This window comes from Hylobates moloch, unplaced genomic scaffold (genome assembly GCF_009828535.3).
Source record: "Hylobates moloch isolate HMO894 unplaced genomic scaffold, HMol_V3 SCAFFOLD_22, whole genome shotgun sequence".
Taxonomy (NCBI): Eukaryota; Metazoa; Chordata; class Mammalia; order Primates; family Hylobatidae; genus Hylobates; species Hylobates moloch.
In genome coordinates, this window is record NW_026652297.1 from 17,094,713 (window position 1) to 17,116,733 (window position 22,021).

General features: G+C 46.4%; 1 protein-coding gene across 6 annotated transcripts in view; it reads right to left on the reverse strand.

The window, feature by feature from the left end:
- TMEM108 (transmembrane protein 108) overlaps window positions 1-22,021 on the reverse strand; it is a 371,331-nt gene that overhangs the window by 14,914 nt on the left and 334,396 nt on the right. For all 6 annotated transcript variants that reach the window (XM_032144306.2, XM_032144304.2, XM_058433325.1 and 3 more), the window contains one exon: window positions 1,845-3,239. In XM_032144306.2, the coding sequence (XP_032000197.1) occupies window positions 1,845-3,239 (1,395 nt within the window). The remainder of the gene's footprint in view (window positions 1-1,844; window positions 3,240-22,021) is intronic.

The window sequence follows — 22,021 nt, forward strand, 5'->3', positions numbered from 1 at the left end:
TGAGAGATAATAAAGCTCTTTTCATTAAGAATGAAATATGCAACTTGCAAACACTTTTACTTTTCTTGAATTGGGTCCTTCAGCAGAAGCAGGTTGCCCAGGCCTGACATGGAAAGTTTACTTTGCTCATCAACCTGAAGGAGACCAAAAGCTAGGAGAGGCGGCTCCTGAAAAGAATCTAGACTCCGGATATAAAAAGATCTTGCAACACAAGGCCAAGTGGAAATCATGGTTCACATTAAAGGCATAAACCTCCTGCACTAACCACCCAGGGCAGGAGGAAAAGCTGGGAGACCTGGCTCAGCAACCTTCCCTGAGGGAAGCCTTCGGGGCTTTGTTCCTCTTGAGATCAGGGCAAGCCTAGCTATGACCTGAAGCCAATACAACCAGCAGAGCTGATGCCAGTGCTGGCTGCCTGAGTGCTACTAAAGAAAGAGTCCACCATCGGCTCCCTCTTCCGTAGCCAGACACAGGTGGAATGCTGTGCTTCCTTTTGGGAGACAAAGCAGAAGCTACCCCAGAAGGGGCAGATGGGAGACAGGCCCAGGCAATGCAGCCCTACAAAGAAGATTTGAAGGGCCGGGGCTGAGCAGCTTGGATGAAGAGAAGGCTGCCTTTCAGAGCTGTTTCAAATGTTTCAGACGTTGCTAGACAAACTAGAGTTGTATAGCTTCAGATGGCACAGCTTAGGGCCATAGAGTGGGAATCACAAGAAGGCAAACTTTAGGCCCCCAGGAGAGCTGGGCAACAGCCTGGAGGGTCAGAGGAGAATGGGCTGTCCAAGGAGCGGGGATATGAGGGTGGGGCAGTGTGGCCATCCCCGGAAGGGGTAAGGGAGTGGCAGATGGTAACCATTTGGGGTGGAGTGTGGCTGAGGATTCCTGCAAGGCTATCAGAGAAACTCTAAGAATCATAAGAATCAAAGCTCAAGTACATGAGGGAAGACATAATGAAATCCCTAAAGTTCTGAGAGGTTGTATCAGATTCTTTATGGAGAAAACAGAGAGAATGCCTCCTGACTCCTCATTCACAGAGTGCCAGGCAGCAGCAAGGAGAAGCTGGTGGCCTTGGGAGGGCAAAAAATAAGGACAAGGTCCACAATGCAATCAGCTCACATCACCTACGAACAAATAAAGTGGGGTGGGGGTGGAGAGTTGCTAGAATTTACGTAACTCTCAAGCCTTAATTTAGCTGCAAGAACTAGGTTTTTGCCAAAGCTATAGAACTTCCCACCAGATGAAAGCTTTATCTCTTTTTCTTTCTTGGGAGAAGAGAGACAGAAGGAGAGAAGAGGGGCGAGAGGAGAGAAAACACAAGAAAGAGGATGGAAGATAAAGAGGAAGGTGAGGGGTTTGCTAGCTGGAGGCTGTAAATTTTGAAGCATCGACATTGACCTATGGTGTCTTGGTGCCAGGTCGCTAGAGGCATTGGCAGGCTACCTTGAGGCAGAGTGGTGTCATGACAAGGGCACTGGGCTGGAAGACAGCTGCTATAAGCTCTCAGCCCAGCCCTGCCTCTCACTAATTCTGGGATCCTGGGTGAGTCATGTCACTGCTAGCTTGGCATTTTTTTTCCTGCAAAATGCAGAGTTGGATTAGACTGCCTGTAAGGTCCTCCCTCAGCTCCCGGGAGTTGTGGCTTTATGATCAGCGGGCATTCAAGCCATGGCCAGGCAGAGCTGAGGACTGGGTCAGGGATAACCTATCCTGATTCCTAGTTTCATGAGATTCTGGGAATTTTTGTAGCCCACTTGGCAAGGATTTCAAATCAGGGACAAAGGATTGCTGGGGATGAGCCAGTGAGGTGGCAGAGGGAGAGGATGGGTGGGAGAGGGCAGCACTTACAGCAGGAGGAGATGGGCACGCTGATGGCCAGGATCACCCAGGCGATATCCATCTTGCTCAGGCAGATGGTGGCTCTGTGCTGGGGTTTGTCCCCCTCGGCCACATGGGAGATGTTCCCTGCTGTCCCCGGCTTCCAGGTCCCGGCGGGGACCAGGCGGTTGAGGAAATTGCCTGTGGCTGTGGATACCACTGTGGAGAGAGGACTGGGCACCCTGTCGGTCATGGTGAGGGTGGCCACAGTCTCCTCCTTGGCTCCAGAAATAGTGCTTTCTGAGACCCTGGAGGGATGCGTTGGAGCTTGTGGGGTTGTGGATGCTCCCTGAGGAATCCCCTGGGAAGGGGCTGAGACACTGGTATCGAAGGCAGCTGGGGTAGGCCCCGTGGCAGCCGTGAAGACCCCAGAGCTGGTAGACAGAGGTCTGTTGGTGCCAGGGGTGACAGTAAGCCAAGAGTCACTATGGCTGGGGCCATCCTGTGGGTCACCACGGTGGGGGCGCTGAGAAGGCACTGGGGCACGTTGTGGACTGACAGGGGCACCTGAGGCTGCTGTGGCATCTGGTGTTCCTCCTTGGCTGGTGAAGGTAGAACTACCCCCCTGGGCTGCTCTGCGAAGGCCTGGCTTGTCCTCTGCAGGCCCCAGGGAGGTGGTGGGGGGTGCCCATGAGGTATTGCTGGGCACTGTGGTCGCAGCCACTGTCTGGGGCTGTGGTGAAGAGGAGTAACCCCAGAGTGGGGTCCTGGGGGTGAGGGTAGAGGGGTCCGGTTCCACAGACCCTGTGAAGTTGCCCTTGTAGATCTGAAAGATTTTCCCCAGGGGCCGCTTCTGCCCCAGAGGTGTGGAGCTTGGATTTCGTCCTCGCTGTCCTTCTTTACTCCTGGAGTGGCCACCAGGTGCAGGCGGGACAGGGCGTGATGAATTACCAGCCCCTTTTCGGGAAAAGCCTGAGGGCCTGGGGGGCCTGCGTGTGGTAGTGCGGGGGGGCGCTGTGGTGGGGCGGCTGGTGGCCCCCGGTGACTTTGTCAGCAGGATGGTGGGGGCAGCCTGCCCTCGAGGGCGGCCCTCTGGCTTGGAGGATGTGGTTGCCATGGCCGCTGGCAGAGAGCTTTCAGAATGGGGGGCAGTTACTGTCGCAGCGATGGTGGAGATGGTGTGTGTAGGAGGGTGCCCCTCTGCACCGGGTGTCGGTGTTGCCATGGGACCTGCAGCCTGTGAGGGGCGTCCATTGGGATTGGGGGCCAGCATCACCACAGAAGTATGTCTGGTAGAGCTGTGGGGTACTGTCACCATGGTTCCCGGGGGAGTGCCTGAAGGGAGGACCTGAAGAGATTTCCTGGGAGATGGTTCCTGGACGGCAAATGCCAGCGCTTCGGTCAGTGCCAAGATCAGCAGGAAACCTTGAGAGGGAGACACAGAGAAGAGGTAAAATACTTGGGGAGCAGCATACAGCCTGGGCCTTTCTTACCTGTGGCCTAGGACAGTGCTGGGAACTCAGGAAACGTCAGGGGCATTCCCGAGCCCACACTAGTGCCCCAACACTGAATCAGAACTCTCTGTGGAGCTGGGGCAGGTCTATTAGGTAGGTGCTGCCTGGTACCTGCTGGAAAGAGAGACCAGCACCAGGGGAAGCAGAGCAGCTACCCTGGCCAGGCCCCTCCTTTCCCACATGCCTCGGAAACGCCATCAGCCCTCCCCACAAGGGCAACTTTTCGGAACAGGCTGGGGCTGGAGGTGCAGAAGGCTTGTGGCCTCCACATCTGCCTCTTCCTCTGCAGCCAGGAGTGGTCAAGGCCAGCTTGCCTATGGGGAAGCCTGTGTGAACTCTGCGTGAGCCACCCCAAGCCAAATGAGGAAGGCCTGGGTGGCAGTATGTACCAACTCCTATGCCCTTTTCTGAATCTTCCATTTATAAACTACACAAAGGTACAAGCAAACAGACCTCTGTCCCTTCAGGACCATTCGCCAAACAATTATGGAGGTTCAACCCTCTCCCTGACCCTGGAGGACACAAAAACGAACAGGGCAGTCTCTGGCCCTGGATAAGCTCACACATATCCACAAACAATCCTAAAATAAGACAAAGATGTCTCAGTGCCATAGAAGAGTGACAGGCAGAAGAGGACCAGGGTCTAGAGAAGGGCAACCAGACCTGGAGCCCATAAAAGCACTTAGCACAGCCTGGAACAGAAGGTGCCTTCTACAAATGCCGGTCGGTGTCATGGTTGTTATTAACTGCTTTTCCTATGGCATTCAAGTGGCTGAACTCTGAAAAATTGTCATTGGTGATACCCAGCCTTTTTGAGTAGAAGGAGCCCTTTTGAACATTTAAAAAAAAAAAAAAAAGGATTTTGTATGATAGCCAATGTGCACACTTGCAGTTCAAGAAAATGCACAAGGACAAAAACGTATACATTTAAAAACATTTCTAGTTATGTGTGTGGACTTTATCAATCACAATAGCATGTGCCTATTTTTAAAAACAGTACCTCATGCAAGCATGACATGTAGGAGCCGTTGACAACACATGGGTTGGGAAGAGCCTGTCTTTATGGCTGAGGAAGGGCCAACAGTCCTTTGAGGCCTGATTCTGACCTGTTAGCATCTCCTTGTCCTGTTAGCACCTCCTTGTTCATGGATCCCCTTCTTTGTCACTCTCAGGCAGTTCCTTCAGCCCCTGCTAGGCTCCCCTGACTATGGAGAGAGATCTCTGTCTGCGTCTAATTACTCTCTCAGAGCGTCTTTCCCCCATCAGATTCCAGCAGGACAAATGGCCAAAGCAGGGGCCCCAGCTGTGATTCCCAGGTGTCTGATGGAGAAGGCAGGGCCCTGGCGAGAAGTCGAGATGGGGAGGAGATCTCCAGGCATGCCTTTGACACAAGGCCCAGGATCACCATTTGGTGTGTGTTGGAGCCTTGGCGTGGACCAGTGTCTTCCTCACCCTGCACTTCTAAACTGGTGGGGAGTGGGAGGCTGCGGGGGACTTTAGATTACACTGAGGCTGTAGCACCCACCAACTCTAGGACCAAAAGTTTGCCCTAAACCATCTATTTTTTTCTAAACTTTCGTTCATGATCTAGACTAGTGGTCCCCAACCTTTTTGGCACCAGGGACAAATTGCCTTCCACTTGGTTTTGTGGAAGACAATTTTTCCATGGACTGGAGTTGGTGGGGGGGGCGGGTATGGTTTTGGGATGAAACTCTTCCACCTCAAATCAGCAGGCATTCAATTCTCATAAGGAGCACGCAACCTAGATCCACCCCTTGCATGTGCAGTTCACAATAGGGTTTGTGCTCCTATGAGAATCTAATGGTGCCGTTGACCTGACAGGAGGCAGAGCTCTGGCGGTAACGCTCTGGCGGTGATGCTCTGGTGGTGATGCTGGCTCACCAGCCTCTCACCTCCTGTGGTGCAGCCTGGTTCCTAACAGGCCACGGACTGGTACTGGTCTGCGGCCCAGTGGTTGGGGACCCCTGATCTAGACCACACACCAACAGCACATTCTGTGTATTCGAGTCAATCCTAAAACCTGTTTACTGAACACCTGCCCTGGCCCAGGCTTTCATGCTTTAATCCGTATGACCACTTGGTGGGGCATGAAATTGAGGTTTGGGGGAGATTAGGCAACATGTGGAAAGTCACACAGTAGCAGAAGTATGTGAAACAAGGGTTGTCTTTAAAGTGCATGCTTATCCTGGTCAACCACTATCAATGATGCAGAAGGAAGAAGAGGACAGTATGTTGCATCCCAGAAGAATTAATGTGCTGATATGCTCTGACCTGCTCAGGGTTATTCTGGCGCCCCTATCCTGCCCACGGCTGAACACCAGAGAGACAATCTATTCCTAGGGATAGTGGTGGTGACCTCCATGTTTTGATGGACATTCCCTTTCAAGCGTCTGTTTAGCTCACAAGTGTTAAGCGTTGTTAAGGACTGACTTATGCACCCCCAAAATCCCTATGTTGAATCCCTAACTCCCAGTACCTCAGAATGTGACTATATTTGGAGATAGGGCCTTCAAAGAGGTAATTAAAGTAAAATGAGGCCAATAGAGTGGGCCCTAATTCGATCTGACTGGTGTCCTTCTTAAGAGGAGGAGATTAGGACACATAGACATCTCGAGCACGCGTGCACAGAGGGATGACCATGTGAGGACACGGCAGCTAGAGGGCGCCACCTGCAAGCCAAAGTTAGAGGCCTTGGGGGACTCCAACCCTACTGGCACCTTGAGTTTAGACTTCCATCCTCCTCGACTGTGAGGAAATACATTTCTGTCTGTGGTATTGTGTTATGGAAGCCCTAGCAAACTAATACACACGCCTTATGTTAGAGATCCTCTGAAAAAGGAGAGACAGAGACAGGGCTTTTGTGCAGGAAGTTTATACTGGAAAATGATCTGTGGGGTCAGCCGTGGGGGTCTGAGATGAGTGAAACAAGGAAAACCAATCTGAGGGCAGGTTATGAGCAGGTCCAGGTGGGCACCTCAAACTCACTGGGGACATCAGTGGAGCTGAGTAGGCTGCAACTCAAATTGTCTGCCTGAAGAGAACACTCACCCAGAGGCTCCCATATTCACTGATCAAGGGCTGCTCCTGTGATGCTCATCACTGCACTTCCTGACTGATGCCAGGTTTCCATTAGCTGGATCAGAGAAGCTCTGGGCCATGGGGCTGTCAGGTTCTGCCTGCACCCAGCCTGTGTTTGCTGTAACAGCTGGAGTTAAAATTAAGGGCCCGGGGAATCTCTGGGGCCAGGCACCAGATATGTCAGATACAATAAAAGACCAGAGACCAAGGACACAGCAGTCTTTTGGAAGCAACACTGGCTGACCCCAAGGACAGGCCCTCAGCGGGGGAGAGGAGCCACCATGGCCTCTAGGAGAACTTTTGCGGCACTCCAGAGGCAGAGAGAGGGGTTAATACAGACTGATCTTTAAAACACTCAGGGAAAAAAATTCCCCTGACTTTCCCGTCATTGGCACGCCAGGAACTAACATCCTCCTAGCTGGGAAGCCTCTGACTGGAATCCTTGGTGTTGTAAGATACCCAGCCTAAGTAAATATGTTTGTCCTTGTTGCCGCTGCCTATTTCCCCCACTCAGCTATCAGCATTCCCTGAAGTTATTGTTCTCTCTAGAAGAACTGTAGAGTTACCTCTTAGCCCTTTCTTCTTTGGACTTTAGAGTACATCTTTGGCACAATGAACGGATACTGCCACTGTGGGTGCCAAGGGATTTTTACCTGGAGGATGATGTTTAAATGTTACAGTGAGAGGGGACCTGGCATTTCACCTAATCCCATCCCCTCATTTCACAGAGTGGGCAACAGAAGGAGGGAAGTGACTTGTCCAAGAACACACTGCTGGTTGGGGACACAGCCTGGGCCACAGCCATTATTTCAAAGCAACTTTTCATTTGTATAATAAAAATCCCTACAATGTTGTGCTAGCCAAACACCACCTCCAACCTCTGCTGTCACCTGCAATATGGAAATCAGACAAGCATTTACCTCTCTTCTTTGGCACAAAAGGTTAACAACTGAATGCTATGCACACTGTCACAATAAACATCTAAGGCCTTCAACCCAGGGCTTCCCTAACACATGCAAATTTTCATTCAAGGCCCTTTGTGCTGGACTACACACTCCCCCTCCCCACAATCTGGGGCTACTGCCTCTTTGCATATTATTTGCATGGATTTGCATAATGGACTCTAGAGGCTTTAATTCCAAATATGTAGCAGAGACTAAAGCTAAAACCTAGCTTCACATGCTTGAAATGTGAAACCGATTTTTAAAACGTGTCTGAATATGGACAATTGTTGTGGGGTGGAATCTACACATTGATGGGTGTCCAGACATCCCAAGAAGGTCTCCTCCTACTGAAAATTCCAATGCATACATGAGCTCAGGAACCAAGGGAAGGAAAGGTCCTCCTCCTTCTGTTTATTTGGTTGGCTGCCTGCAGTCCATATTGGGCATGACATTTGCATCTGGCAAAGGCAACAAGGGAATTGGTGAGAAGAGAAATGGCTAATATGTACTATACACTGCTCAAAGGGCTAAGCCTGTACTGACACATTTAATTCTCACAGCAACCTCATGAAGCAGGTAGTATTATTAGCTCCCTGTTGCAACTGAGGAAAAGAAGCACAGAGAGGTACAGGAACTTGCCCATGGTCACATAGCTGGGGAATGGCAAGCTGCAATTTGTTCCTAGGCAGCTTGGCTGCAGAGTCTACACTCTCGACTACTTTCATTTATTGTTCTGCTCTACCCATCTCCCCAGGGGGCTCTGCCATTCAAAAGCAATGATTCACATCTTTGGAGAAATGATTCTCTATTGTTGGTCTCTTGACTTTTCTTCTGTCTTGTTTTTTTTCTATCTCTATTCCAGGGCTCTGTATGACACATTTGGTGTTCTTTTAACAGCCCAGTAAATTAACTTCATTTTGTAAGTAACCGGGGGAGCTTGTAGTAGTACAATAAAAGGACTGGAAGCCCCTGATTTAATTTTCTCCACTTCCCCAATCCTAACATCTCATACACTCCATCGTTTGGTAGAATAAAAATTATGAATATAAAAACCACAAAATTATATATGTGTGTGTGTGTATATATAGATATAAAACAAAAATTATATATACACAGATATATATGCATATTTTCTCTTAAAATTGCTTATATACACACAAGGCATATTTGTTACACAGAAAATTCATAAAAATAGAATTTTATCTCTTTTTTCATAATTTTAAGTTTCTTCTTTCTAAGTAGATCTTCCTTCCCCATTAAACTAGGTTTTCTACTGCAAGATATTTTGTGCATTGCTGTTTTAAACCCTTTTAACAGAGAATCATAGCAGTCTGAGAAGTCTTCTGAACCATCCTGGACTCTTGGTGTGATTTTAAATTGTGTCTACAAGTTCTCTGACATTCTTCCCACCAAGAGGTAGAGTCTATTTCCCCTCCTCTTGAACCTAGATAGGCCTTTGTGACTGCCTTGATGAATACAATGAGGCAGAAGTGACACCCTACATCCCTTCTGAGGCCACTGCCAAAAAGCTCATGCAGCTCTTACAGGTTTCTCTTGGGGGCTTTGGCCCCCTGTAAGAACTTCAGTTCCCTCGAGGTGGCCACATAAAGAGACCTTGCAGAGAGTAACAGGAACGCCTGGGGAGCCCCAGCTGTCCCAGCCCCAGCCAGGCACCGGGCATCAAAGTGAAGAGCCTGCAAGATGACCTTGGCCACTGCCGGACTGCAATCACCCAAGAGATCCCAAATGAGAGCTGCCTAGCTGAGCCCGGTCAACCCTAAGATTTTTGAACAAAACAAATGATTGTTACCGCTTTAAGCCACTGTTTTGGTTTCTATTATCAATAGGTAACTGGAACACTTGGGAATTTAGCTTCTGCAATTGATATTTCAACAACAAAAGAAAAAAGCATCTAAGCACACTAAGTCTCACCATCAGGGAGTTTGTTTTCTGCATGAGCAACAGCATACAACCTTGCCAGGAAATGGGCTTTTCTAATTTCAAAATTATTGTTCTTTAATTGGAAGGGATGTTGGGACTCTGGTATCAGTTCCTCCACTTTACAGATGAGAAAGCTGAGGACCAACAAAGTGAAATGATTTACCCTGGCCACATAGCTACACACAGGGTTAGGGACAGGGAGGGACTCAGGCCAACTCATTGCCTGCCAATCCCATTAATGTGCCAAATTCACACTGTATCTATCTGTCTGTCTGTCTGTCTGTCTGTCTATCTATCTATCTATCTATCTATCTATCTATCTATCTATCTATCTTAAATTTATTTATTTTTTTTTGAGACAAGGTCTCACTCTGTCACCCAGGCTAGAGTGCAGTGGCGTGATCACAGCTCACTGCAGCCTTGACTTCCTGGGCTCAAGTGATCCTCCCACCTCAGCCTCCCGAGTAGCTGGGACTACAGGCACACGCCACTATGCCCAGCTAATTTTCGAAATGGGGTCTTGCCATGTTGCTGGTCTCCAACTCCTGGGCTCAAGCAATCTGCCTGCCTTGGCCTCTCAGAATTTTGGGATTACAGGCATGAGCCACTGTGCCTGGCCAGTGTTCTTTTTACACTCACTGTGGTTCCAGTGTTCTAGTATGGTCCATCTCTGAACTCCAATGATTCCTTTTATTAAAGATCAAATATAAACTTCTAATTCCCTGGAGCATGGTTTCCCTTAGCCAAAAATAAATATGTATCACTGACTTCAGGGTGAGCTGGGTGACTGACCTTAAGAGGCAATCCATGCCTGTGACTTCACTTCTTTATGAAACCAAGGAGTTTTGAGTGCAAACATTTTCTGCTTCTCTCACTACAGGTTGCCACATTTAAAATGTTCCCTCCTATAAAATCCTGCTGGGAACATGCCTCAGATAAAAGGCTGAAGGACAGAAAGTTCTGCTTAGAGCTAACTGGGACCATTGTTTGGTAGATTACAGACATCTCTAAGATTACTGGTTCAACAGCTAGATTGATGAGGTCCATGACTTGTACTTTGGGAAACTGCTTCCAGGAGTACAATCTCTTGAATACATTCCAGAGGAAAGTCACGTGAGACAGGGCCTGTGTGCCCCAGACACACCTATGGCCTCCAGCCAACATGAATTCACCGTGTGCTGAAGCTCTAGGAGGCTGACAGATCATGGACTCCTAAAAAACATATGAACAAACACACGTGAACACACACCCACACAGAGTAAGCATAGGCCTTTTTCCAGGGGCAAGAAACAGGGAAGAATGACAAATTTTCAGCTCAAGTCCCCCGTCATCTCCACACTCACATATGGTTAAGTCATTTGTCTGAGGTCAAAATGACCACCATGTAGCAGTACCAGGATTTAAACCCAGGTTTCTCTGATCCTAACTGCCCAAGAAATCCTGGAAACTGAGAAATTTTTGATCCAGGAAAATGTCCTACATGAGTAGAGGAATGCTTGATGAAGATAATAATAGTAACAGCTGTGATGACCACGACAAAAAAACAAATCTTTCCCCAAATGCAGCAATACTTGGGGGCAACTATGCTGCCTTTAATCTTCAGCTTTAGCTTTTTTGCCTTAGTCATTTGATTCAACTTGGTACAAACATTTCTCACCTAGAACTCATCTGAGAATTCTTCCTGGGCCTTCAAACTGTTGTTAGGAATCCCTCCTTGCGTGCTTATAACCTATAAGCTTATCTCTACTCCAGCTGTCACCTCTCTGAATGGAAATGGCCAGTGTCCTGCCTGTTTCCCTGTCTGAGGCGGAAGCTGCCAGGGCTGGGACCATGTCTGATTCCATGTTATATGCCCATATCTATTCCAGCACCTAGGCTACAAGACATATTCGCTGAAGAATAAGAAACCCTCCTAAATCACTTACTAGCCATCTGTGGCAGCTGGTGTTTTCCAAAAACGACCACCACAGTACATTCCAATCTGCTTACCCTTCCTAAATGTGACTGTGGCTCTCCTGTTGACAGGTAAGGTCTATGTTCCTTCCCTCAAATCTGGGTGGGGTTTTTTTTTTTTTTTTGGTGCAGTGATGCTACCTGACTTCTAAGGTCAGGTCATAAAGGAGTATGGTATTTTGGTTTTTGTGGTCTGACTTGGGACCACTGCCAGCCCAGAGAGGGGCCCACGTGGAAAGGAACCGAGGTGCATGGCCTTCAGCCTCAGCCTAACTTCCAGATGATAGCAGTACAACCCTGTTGGCCATGTGAATGAGCCATCTTGAAAGTGGACCTTCCAGCCCATCAAGCTGACTTAGACTCAGGCCATGCAGCTGAGTCTGGGGAGAGCAGAGACAAGTGACTCCTCCCCAGTTACAGACTTATGAGCAAAACGAATGATTGTTATTGATCTAAGCACTATGTTTTGCAGTGGTTTGTTAGGCAGCAGCAGTAACTGGAATACCATCCATGAAGAAGTGAAATCAAAGCTCTTTCAGTGACCATTCTGGATTTAGACATCAAGGGCTTTTAAGTGCTGGAGCTCAACGGGCTGATTTTAACTTGGGTTTCCTTACTGTCCTCCTTTCCTGACCAGAGTCAGAGAAGGGAAACATCTCAATGCCAGGCTCTTTCTACAGCATCATGATTTCTCTGACCGACAGCCACAGGTTCCCTCAGGGAAGTAAGGAACAAATGCATACTAGGAGGGCCATGAAGCTTCCTAGCACACACACACGCTGTGGGCTGGGGAAACAGATGGAATAAAGCTGGAGGCTGTTATATGGTGTCTGCATATTGAGGACATAGCCATTTCCTTCAAGGAGCTAATAGTATAGAAGGAAATAAAATTTGCGGTGACAGGAGCATAAACTCACATACCAAAGGTGTTCTCTCAAAGACTTGCCTCAAATAAACAAAAATGAGAGTCAAATTAGATGGATGAAAAGGTCAACTCAGCCTCTAATAAAATAACAAGGTCATTAATATTCATGGAACATCTCTCTGACATCATGGGAAAGAACACAAATGCATCAGTCCAGACTGCCTTGTACTCTCCCAAACTAAAAGGAAGAAGCTCATAAAAACTGTTCCCTCCTTTACAGTAGAGAACCTGAGAAACATGACCTCAGCCAGATGATCAAGGCCAACATCCACAGTGATAATGTCATGATGACAATATGTACCCTTGATATGAAAGAGGTACTTTATCTCTGTAGTTTTCCCCTCTCAAACCTATAATCCCAGTATAGTTATAAGAAAAACATCAGACAAATCTCAGTTGAGGGATAGTCTATAAAATAGCTGACCAGTACTCAAAACTGCAAACGGTCAGAAGCAAAGAATGTCTGAGCAGCTGTCACAGCCAAGGGGCGCCTAAGGGGACATGAAGACTAAATGTAATGTGGTATCCCAGATGACATCCTGGAAGAGAAAAAGGACATTAGGCAAAAAAAAAAGGAGTCTGAACAAAGTGCTACTTCAGTTAATAATGTATCCGTATTACTAACTGTGACAAATGCACTACAGTAATACAAGATGCTAATCACAGAGGAAAGTAGAAACAAGGCATCTAGGAACTCTGTACTACTGTTGCAACTTTTCTGTATATTTAAAACTATTCTAAATTTTAAAAGTATTTTAAAATGGTGCATAGATGGCAGACAGCAGGGACAATGCAATGTGAAGGCTACCCTGTGGGGTGGGCTCTAGAAGGGGACATAACTGAAGGGAGGCTTGTAGGCAACTTTCCCAGCACCCTGGTGTGAGATCATGCACCCACAGATGCGGGCATGCAGGTAGCGGAGTAAGGGTATGGTTGCTGAGACGCTCCCTGCCTTAATGCCAGCTTCTGGATCCTTGGATCTCTTTTAGCCTAGTTGATAGATTCTAATCAAATGTATCTACTGATGTGCTTTGGAGTCCACTTAGAGAGAGGAGGGAAAATTCTAAGACTTTTGCTTTATCTGTCTATATTTCCTGATTCTTGCTTTTTAAACATTCTAATTCAAAGTATGGAGTTAGGTGAAATGGTCAGAGAGACAACAACCTGAACATACAGTTTTTAACCTGTTCAAATTCCAACTGCGGAATCAGGGTAAACACCACCCATGTAATATAAACAGCCACTACTTTCTTGACCAAGCAGGCTGAATGAAAATCAAAGCTTATTCGTCAGTACCGTGGGGCTAGATTACCCTGTTGCTTAAATGTGGAAGCCACATATGATGCTGGACATGGATACATCCAGTCTCGTTCACAATTTCTGCCCATACTCCCTGCTCGGTGATGATGTATTCATCTCCAAAACCCAACTTGACTGTCACTTTGTCTTGGCAAGGTCAAGGTCCCTCAACTCCCCAGGTAGAAATGGTGGCTCCCTGCCCAGTGATCCCAGACACTCTGTTCCTGTTCCTATTGTGACTCTTCCCCACAAAGAGACCTTCAGTAGAGGGCACAGTGGGAGGGCCATGGGCTTGGGATTAGTGGGATTTGGGTTCAATCTTGGCTTTGTAATTTTCTAGTTGTAGACTTCAGGCAAATTAGTTAAGCTTCGTTTTTCTCAGCTGTATGATAAGGAAAATAATGCCTACGGGCAGGGTGCTTTTAGGGTAGGAATATGTGATTAAGATGCTTGGAAGGCCCCACACAGTGCCTCACATTAAATAGGTGATAACTCTTGTTTTAGTTTCTAAACTAAACTTATACCCTCCCATGGGGCTGTGCGTTCTTGAACTGAGCCATCTGGAGCCTCAGAACTTAGTTCACTATCTGATACATCATAAGAGCACAATAATGCTTTTGAAACCATGTGAGAATGAAAGAATAATCTCACACATTTGAGTTATTTGCAGCTGAATGCTTACCACAAAATCATAGATGTTTATTTCTTTGGAGACAATGTCAATGAAAGCAAGCAGTAAATAACATCAGTCCTGTGACACGCCAATTCAGGGTGTGTGTGTGTGTGTGTGTGTGTGTGTGTGTGTGTGTGTGAGTGCATGTATTTATCTTTTTACTTTGCTTGCTTCTGTGATTAACATTAACTGCATCAAATGTACACACATCCCACAGGCCAGAGTGAGTCAGGAGAAAGCTGAGCTGGAACCTAACTCCTGTTGATCTGCTGCAGAGACCCTCTCATCCCACAGTTGCTCCCCCCATGGTAAGCTCCATTCCTAATTACCTAGGCAAACTGGCCTGCATTTCTCTCCAGAGTTCTAAAGGATGGTGTGAGAGTATTTGCCAAGATTTGGATTTTACAGAGACAAGTCTCAGCTTTTGCTTTCTGGTTTAAGGTTTTGGAAGGCTGTGATGACAGCGGCAGGAAATAGGACAAATAGGAGTTTTAAGGGGGGCAGCTAATAGAACAGCCTCATGAAGGACCTAGGCACTCCCTACAGATGCAAGGGACAGGCCTGCAGTGGTGTCTCCAGAACACTTGGCTCCTATAAACCCAGTGCACTGAATCCCCAGAGCTTGCAGCCCATGGCTTGAGGTCTGGTCCAGTGCACTCATCAGAGAGCATAACAGGACCTTTGGGACTCCTAGGGAACCTCTTGGAGAGTCCTGGGACCTGCCTAAAGTACCTGACTTGAGCACACCAGCATCTATGTACCCTTAGCTTCAAATTCTCCAAAGCCAGAAAAGGAAAAAGACACAATGTCCTGGCCTGATCATGCCTGAGAATCACTTCCCTAAAAAGAACACTGGGCCTTTTGACCTGACATCCTCCCAGGCATGCTGACATCTCTCAGCACTTCCTCTCCCCTCACAAAAGAGCTTGTTGAGGAGGAAGGAGAAGAGGCAGCGGCTAGTGGTTAGCAGAGACAGTGGCCAAGTGTCCAGGAAGAGGTGATGGGCAGGCCTACCTGAGGAGGGGCTGATGTCTAAGAAGGGGGTCTGCTCCCTCTGGCACACAGCATGCCTGCTCCTGAGCCCCTGTGGCTTCTCCTGGAGCACTGTGCAAGGCTGCTTGGTATTCTCACTTGGTTCTGTTGGATGGCTGCAAAGCTGTCTGGCCCTGCTCTCCTCAGTTGCCAAAGGTTCACTGCCTGCTCCAGTTTGCCTGGAACAAAACAGCTCAGGCAACACAGCTGTGCATCCTTGTGAGACTGCCTAATTTCCCATTTCAAGGCAGGATGCCATACCCCAAGGTGTAATTTGGGTTTTGGGCATAAGCTGAATTTCACAACTGAATTCTGAAACTCAGCCCTCCAGGCTGTGCCTGCTTGGGAATTAAAAAGCTTTCTTCTCCTTTCCCTCCTCCACTATCTACCACCCTCCCCAATATCAATACTGATACCATCACTAATGTTAAATTTCCATTTATTGAGTATCTACCATGTGCTAGGCACTTGTATGGCTGCACCTGACAGCAATGGCTTACCTTAAGCCTATCCTGAGAATGACGCTATGGTCTAAGAAGAATGTGTGCTTGGAATTCCAAGCTAAGAAATCTGGAAGTGGCCGATCTAGAGATTCATTCCTTACTTATGGGAAACATCTAAACCTCTGGCCCATTTCATGGAATGTAGGCTGTACAGTGGACTGAAGCCCTTTGTTTTAGGTTAAATGAAAGTTGACAGGTGGAGGTTGTTAGGGGGAGGGCGCTACGTGAAAATGCTGGATCAACTGCATGCTTTTTACCAGCAGATGCAGTTCTGTCCAGCTCATCACCACTGGACTCCTCTGTATGTGAGTCCCCTCAATAAACCTGATGTCTCATTTGCTGGCTCCAGGTCTCTTTTTCAGCCTCTTGAACGTGGTACCATCACTGAAGTCAACAAGGGTCCAGCATGACAACACCGTACTAATCAATTTCCATATATCACCTTAATCTTCACAAAACCCTGTGAGGTAGAAAAGGACAAATCTTAACCCATGTCCTATGTGATTATAAGGGTACTCACCTTCCACCTTTTTATTATTCTCTTTTGGGCTACAAATCTGTGGATTTGCATACCTGAATGATTCACTGTGGTTTTCTGGTAGAAAAACTAATAACACCATTTGTCCATGTCAAGCCAAGAAGACAAGCTCAACATACAAAGAACAAGGAGAGAATAATGGAAGATGGCCTATAATTCAGAAGCACATTGGGTGGAGCATATTGCACGTGTAGAAGCTTGTCACGGAACCCAAGAAAGCTGGAGGAACCTGGGAAGGCTTCCTGGAAGAAGGGAAAGCTGAGTTCTCTTATCACCACTCCACCATTTGTTCATGTCCTCATTTACATATTCAACAAACATTTATTGAGGGCTGAGTGTGGCTTTGTGTATCCCAGATAAACTAGTATCCTGATCTTAGCCATGGATCTCAGCTGCTACTATCTCATTCCCCACCATGGGCAATAAGATGCATACTGGTAGGGAAAATTCTGGCAAATTTTGTAAAGTTTATCCATAGGCAGAAACACTTTACCCTATGTTATGCTCAGAAGAGGAACACACATTTATTAAGCACCTACCACATCTGCAAATAACTTTACTCCTGAAAACTGATTTGATACTTAAGCGCTTTTGTAAGGTGTGTTTCATTCCCTAAAACTAAAGTTCAGAGAGTTTAAAAGATTTATCCAAGGTCACACATTCAAGGTGGAGCCAAGATGCACAACTAAGTCTATTACTGTTTTTTTTCATACTCCCCCACTTCTCTGTCTCCCTCTTTCTATTCGCAGCTGCAGACACTGCCAGCTGCAAACTTCTTTAGTAGTTATTCCTGATTATTTCTGCTACTGGTGAGCTCATCACCTGATTAAAGGGCTCCTAGCTTCACAAGACCTTGGAGATGACAAACAGATGACCCTGGAGAGTCAGGCTCTCTAGGGCTGTTCCATTTTGGTCTGGCCCCCATTCCAGCCAGGGATATAGTTCAAACCCTGCCTCTGAGTTGAGCCCAAGAAAATAAGACCAAGATGAAAGCTTAAGTGCATCCCCTGAAAGGCTCTTATCTCCAGGCTAAGCTTGGAAGTGGGGAGACAGAGCACCACAACCCAACTTGGGGATGTTGTCTCTTGTAGAAACACCTTCCTCAGTAACAGAAGGGTAGCTGCCCCTATGTCCTAGAGAGGGGGAGTAGGAGAAAGTGGCTCCTTGCCTCTGAGATTTGCTTAGCTGATCCTCCCTCACCCCAACCATAGCTCCTAACAAACCCAGGTACCCATAAATATAAATACCACCCTATATGTATTTCCTGTGTCCTCCCTTTTCTCTTTCTTGAGGAGGTATGGAGAGAAAATAAATGCCAGAATTACACAAAACTAGGTATAAATATACTCACTAGCTTTATGGCCTTGCATCAATTTCCCAGATAAGCTGGCAGGGTTGGGATTCTGTCTGGCTCTTTCCATTTATCATGATGTCCTGTTTTTGGTTCTTTTAGATTTTGCATCGGGTTGATGTAGTGGATGCTGTAGTCCACTACCCAGATTCCTCCCCCAACCCACAACAATGAGGTTCTCATTCCAGAGCTGCTAGGAGGGGTGCCAGATAATAGCACACAGCTGAACTTCTCTTCAGCTATTGCCCTCGGATTAAGAAAGCTGCCTTGCTCAAGGTTACACGTCTTTCCTGGGAAACCAGTATCCGATGACTGGTTCCTGTAAACGGAATGGAGCTGCCTTAAAAGAGCTGCCTTGCTTCAATTTGGGAAGACGATGAAGAGCCATCCCAGCTCTGGAGTTCCCCGTAGGGTTGGGTAAGGACTTGGTGTGACTGTGCTGCAGCCCAACTTCTCCCCCTGCCTGATCTGGCTTCTCTTACTTTCCTGAAGGTGTTGATTCTGGGAGTACTTCTGGAAAACCTCCTGTATGCAAATTTCTGGGTCCTAATCTGCTTCCTGGGAACCAGGTCTGCCACAGATGATATTTCAACTTATGTTCATGATGAGGGAGGCAATTCTTCCTTCTTGTCAATCCTTTCCCATGTCTTTCTCCACAGTATTCCTTTCATCCAATTTAACATCCCTTTAAGGATTTACCCCTTTCAGGTAGGCTTCCTTCATGTACTCCTTCCAGGTTCTGGTCACTCTACTCATGACTGCCACTCTAATAGATGGTATATAAGCCTTTTATTCTTGTCATTATGTATTTTCTCACACCTTTCCATTATCCTGGAAGCTCATTATGACTAGGCAATTTCAAATTTAATTTGAAAATATTTCCTCTCAGTCATATACAGCGATGGTTGGAGGCACTTAATCCTGTTGGCAGAACATGTTTGACAAATCCCTTGTCAGTGCTTCACCTTCTTCTCACTCATTTAATTCATCCAGCACACACTTACTGGCTGTCCTGTCTGAGCTAAGCATTGCCTATGCTACGGGACACACAAAGAAATAATGTTTCCTTCCTACTGTTCAGGGAGTTGTAGTTGAGCAGGAAAGGCTTGTGGTAAAGTGGCTGACCCTGAGGCCAGGCTGCCAAAGTTCAAACTTCTCTCTCCCAATTTCTAGCTCAGTGGCCTGGGACAAGTTATTTAAGTTCTTTGTGCCTGTTTCCTCACCAGTAAAATGAGAATTATAACAGTAGCCACCTCAATGGATTATTGTGAGGATTAAAGGAGTTAACATGTAAGAAGTCTGTACCACTGGTACACAGTAAGCATTATTTAAGTCTGCCTTGCCCAATATGGTAGACACTAGCCACATTTGGCTATTAAGCACTCTAAATGTAGTTGTGTACTGTAAGTATAAAACATTAATATATATGCAGTTTCGAAGACTTAATATGAAACAAGGTAGAATATTCCATTAATTTTTGTATTGATTACATGTTGAATTATTTTTGATATATTGGGCTAATTATTTTCCACTTTAATTCATGTGGTTGCTATACAAATTGAAATTATATATGTGGCTTGTGTATTTCTATTGGACAGTACTGACCTAAGTCTTTGCTATAAAAATAATAGCGGGCCGGGAGCAGTGGCTTATGCTTATAACCCCAGCACTTTGGAAGGCCAAGGTAGGCAGATTGCTTGAGCCCACGAGTTCAAGACCAGCTTGGGCAACATAGCAAAACCCTGTCTCTAAAAAAAAAAATGCAAAAAATTAGCTGGGTGTGGTGGTGTGCACCTGTCATCCCAGCTACTCAGGTGGCTGAGGTGGGAGGATCGCTTGAGCCCAGGAGGCTGCGGTGAACTGGGATCACGCTATTGCACTTCAGCTTGGATGACAGAGCAAGATCCTGTCTCAAAAAAAAAAAAAAAATAATGAAAAGCAGAACATAAGAAATACCATCATAAAGGTATATGTACTGCCAGAAAAACTATTCTAAGAGTGAACAACCAGCATCAGTATCACCTGGGAATTTGTTGGAACTATAGACTGTTGGGTCCCTGTTCCAGATGGACTGAATTAGGAACTCTGGGGAAAGGCTCAGCAAGCTATGTGTCCAGGTGATTCGGATCTGACCAAAGTGTAAGAGGTACTTCCCTAAGGGAGTACAGAGGGATCACTAACCAATTCAGTTAGAGGAGAAGACCAAGTTGTTCATCACAATAGTATTAGAGAAAAGGCAGGGCAGGGAAGGCCACACAGAAATGGTCCACACATGTAGTAAGTTTGACATAAAAGTAGTTAGGTGGCCTATAGCACATCTCTATCCCGTTCTCCTTGGCTCCTTTAGATGCTGCTTTTTCTGGAAACAACACCCTCTGGCCTGGCTGGGTCCCCTGCCCTCTGCACCTTTTTAATCTAAAGAGAGCCAAGAACAAATTGGATCTAAACTGTGTGCCCTTAATGAAACTAATTTGCGTTTGTAAAGCATGACTTCAAAAGGTGTGTTTATTATTTCCTGTATTGTGCTAGCACCAGCAGGATGTGGGGCAGATGGACAACCCAGGTTGAGAGAGAGTGCAAGGGAGAAGCAGCAAGAGCTCAGGAGCCAGCTTGTGACAGGCGGGTCAGCCTCTAAATAGAGCTGCTTCCTGAGAGCACCATAAGCTAGGGGAGGATTAGAGGTGGCTGCAGAGATCCTTTCCCATTAGGAAAAGATTCTACACTAACCCCATGATTTTGCACTTTGTATTTATAGCCTTTATTTTATTTTGGGTTCCTACCAAATGAATGCGTTACAGCTGATAAAGCCCAAAATTTGCCCTTGGTCTTCAGTAGGGTCATAGAGAGGAACATGAGTCCAAAGAAGCCCCTGCACCATGGTGTGGGTATGACACATCGTGAATTAAGCTCTGGCCACATTTGTTTCCCTGGGGGAGTAGGAGTGGAGGGCTGGAAAGAAGGGGCTCCATAGGACATCATCACTGTGGAGGAGGCTGCAGGTTCAGAACAAACTCATCTTTCTACAAAAGCCTTTTTCACCCCACCCACAACCAGTTTCCTTTTTATTTTCAGCTTGTGTATTTGCAGCCATCTTTGCTCATAACAATGATATCATCTTCATGCACAGTGAATTATGTTGTGGAACTTTTGGGCCTGCAGCAAAGTTTCTGTTACAGCATTTCCTGAAAGTATCCTTGGGTCTGTGACCCTCATCTCCCCACAGCAGGAAGGGCAAGCATCACATCATCAGTATTGAAAGGTGCATCAGGTTTACCAGCAATAACACTAATAATGTTAATTATAGAAGTGATAGTGAGGTGGGGGTGGTGGTGATAGGAATGGTCAAATACATATCATTTATTTGGTCCTACTTTTTCCAGGTGTTAAGCAGTTTTCTACTATGCCAGGTTATATTTTCCAAACATGACTGCACCAAAATATCTCATCTCACAGGTTCTTACAATGTGATGTTGCTATTTACTGAGAAGTGGGGTCTGCATTCCCTCCTCTTTCATATGGGCAGGTTTTTGTGACTATGACAGAAGTGATTCCATGAGTTCCAAGCCCAGGTCATGAAAGATAACTTGTAATAAATCTGGCTACCCTGAAGCTGCCATGCTCGAGAGACCACACGGAGATGGAGAGAGATGCTTAGGAGTCCCAGCTGTTCAAGCCTCCAGCTATGTGAATCTTCCCAGCAGCAACTGCCAGACATGTGAGTGGGCAAACCTTCAGGTGATTTCAGCCCAGCTGATGCCAACGGAAGCCGAGACAAGCTGTCCCCACTAAGTATTTTCCAGACTGCACACTTTCAAACAAAATGAATGGTGTCATTATTTTAAGATGCTGATTTTTGGGGTGGTTTTATTGCTTAGCATTAGTAAATGGAACTCCTCTGCTACCTCATTAAACCCACATCATAACCTTTTAAACTAGGTATTATGATCATAGTTATCTTACAGATGAGGAAACATACAAATGGATTAAGTAATTTGCCTAAAACTTCACAGCTGGTATGTAGCAGAGCTGAGCCACAGTCCAGGACTGTCTTGCTCTTAGTGCAGGCTCTTTGAGTCACACCTTACCTGGCTTGGCCACACTCTAATGCATGTGCTACAGTCCCTAGTTGGGTCTGTCGCAATGCCTAGAAATGTCTGCTAGATTACATATGACTCTAGATAGACAGCTATAAGCAGAAATGATTGCAAGGTTTAAAAATGTGTCATAGGAAAGACGACTTATCTTTAACGGTCGGCAAGTAAGGTTGATTCCTATGTCCAGTATGAAGAGACACGACCTTGAAGTGGAAATAGGAACAAAGGATACAGGTGGTCTTGAGGTTACATGAGGGCTGTGATGTCCTAGAACTCTAGTGGCCTTTTAGAGATCAGCCTATTTTTTTTTTGTTTTTACCATTCATAATAGTATTTTAATC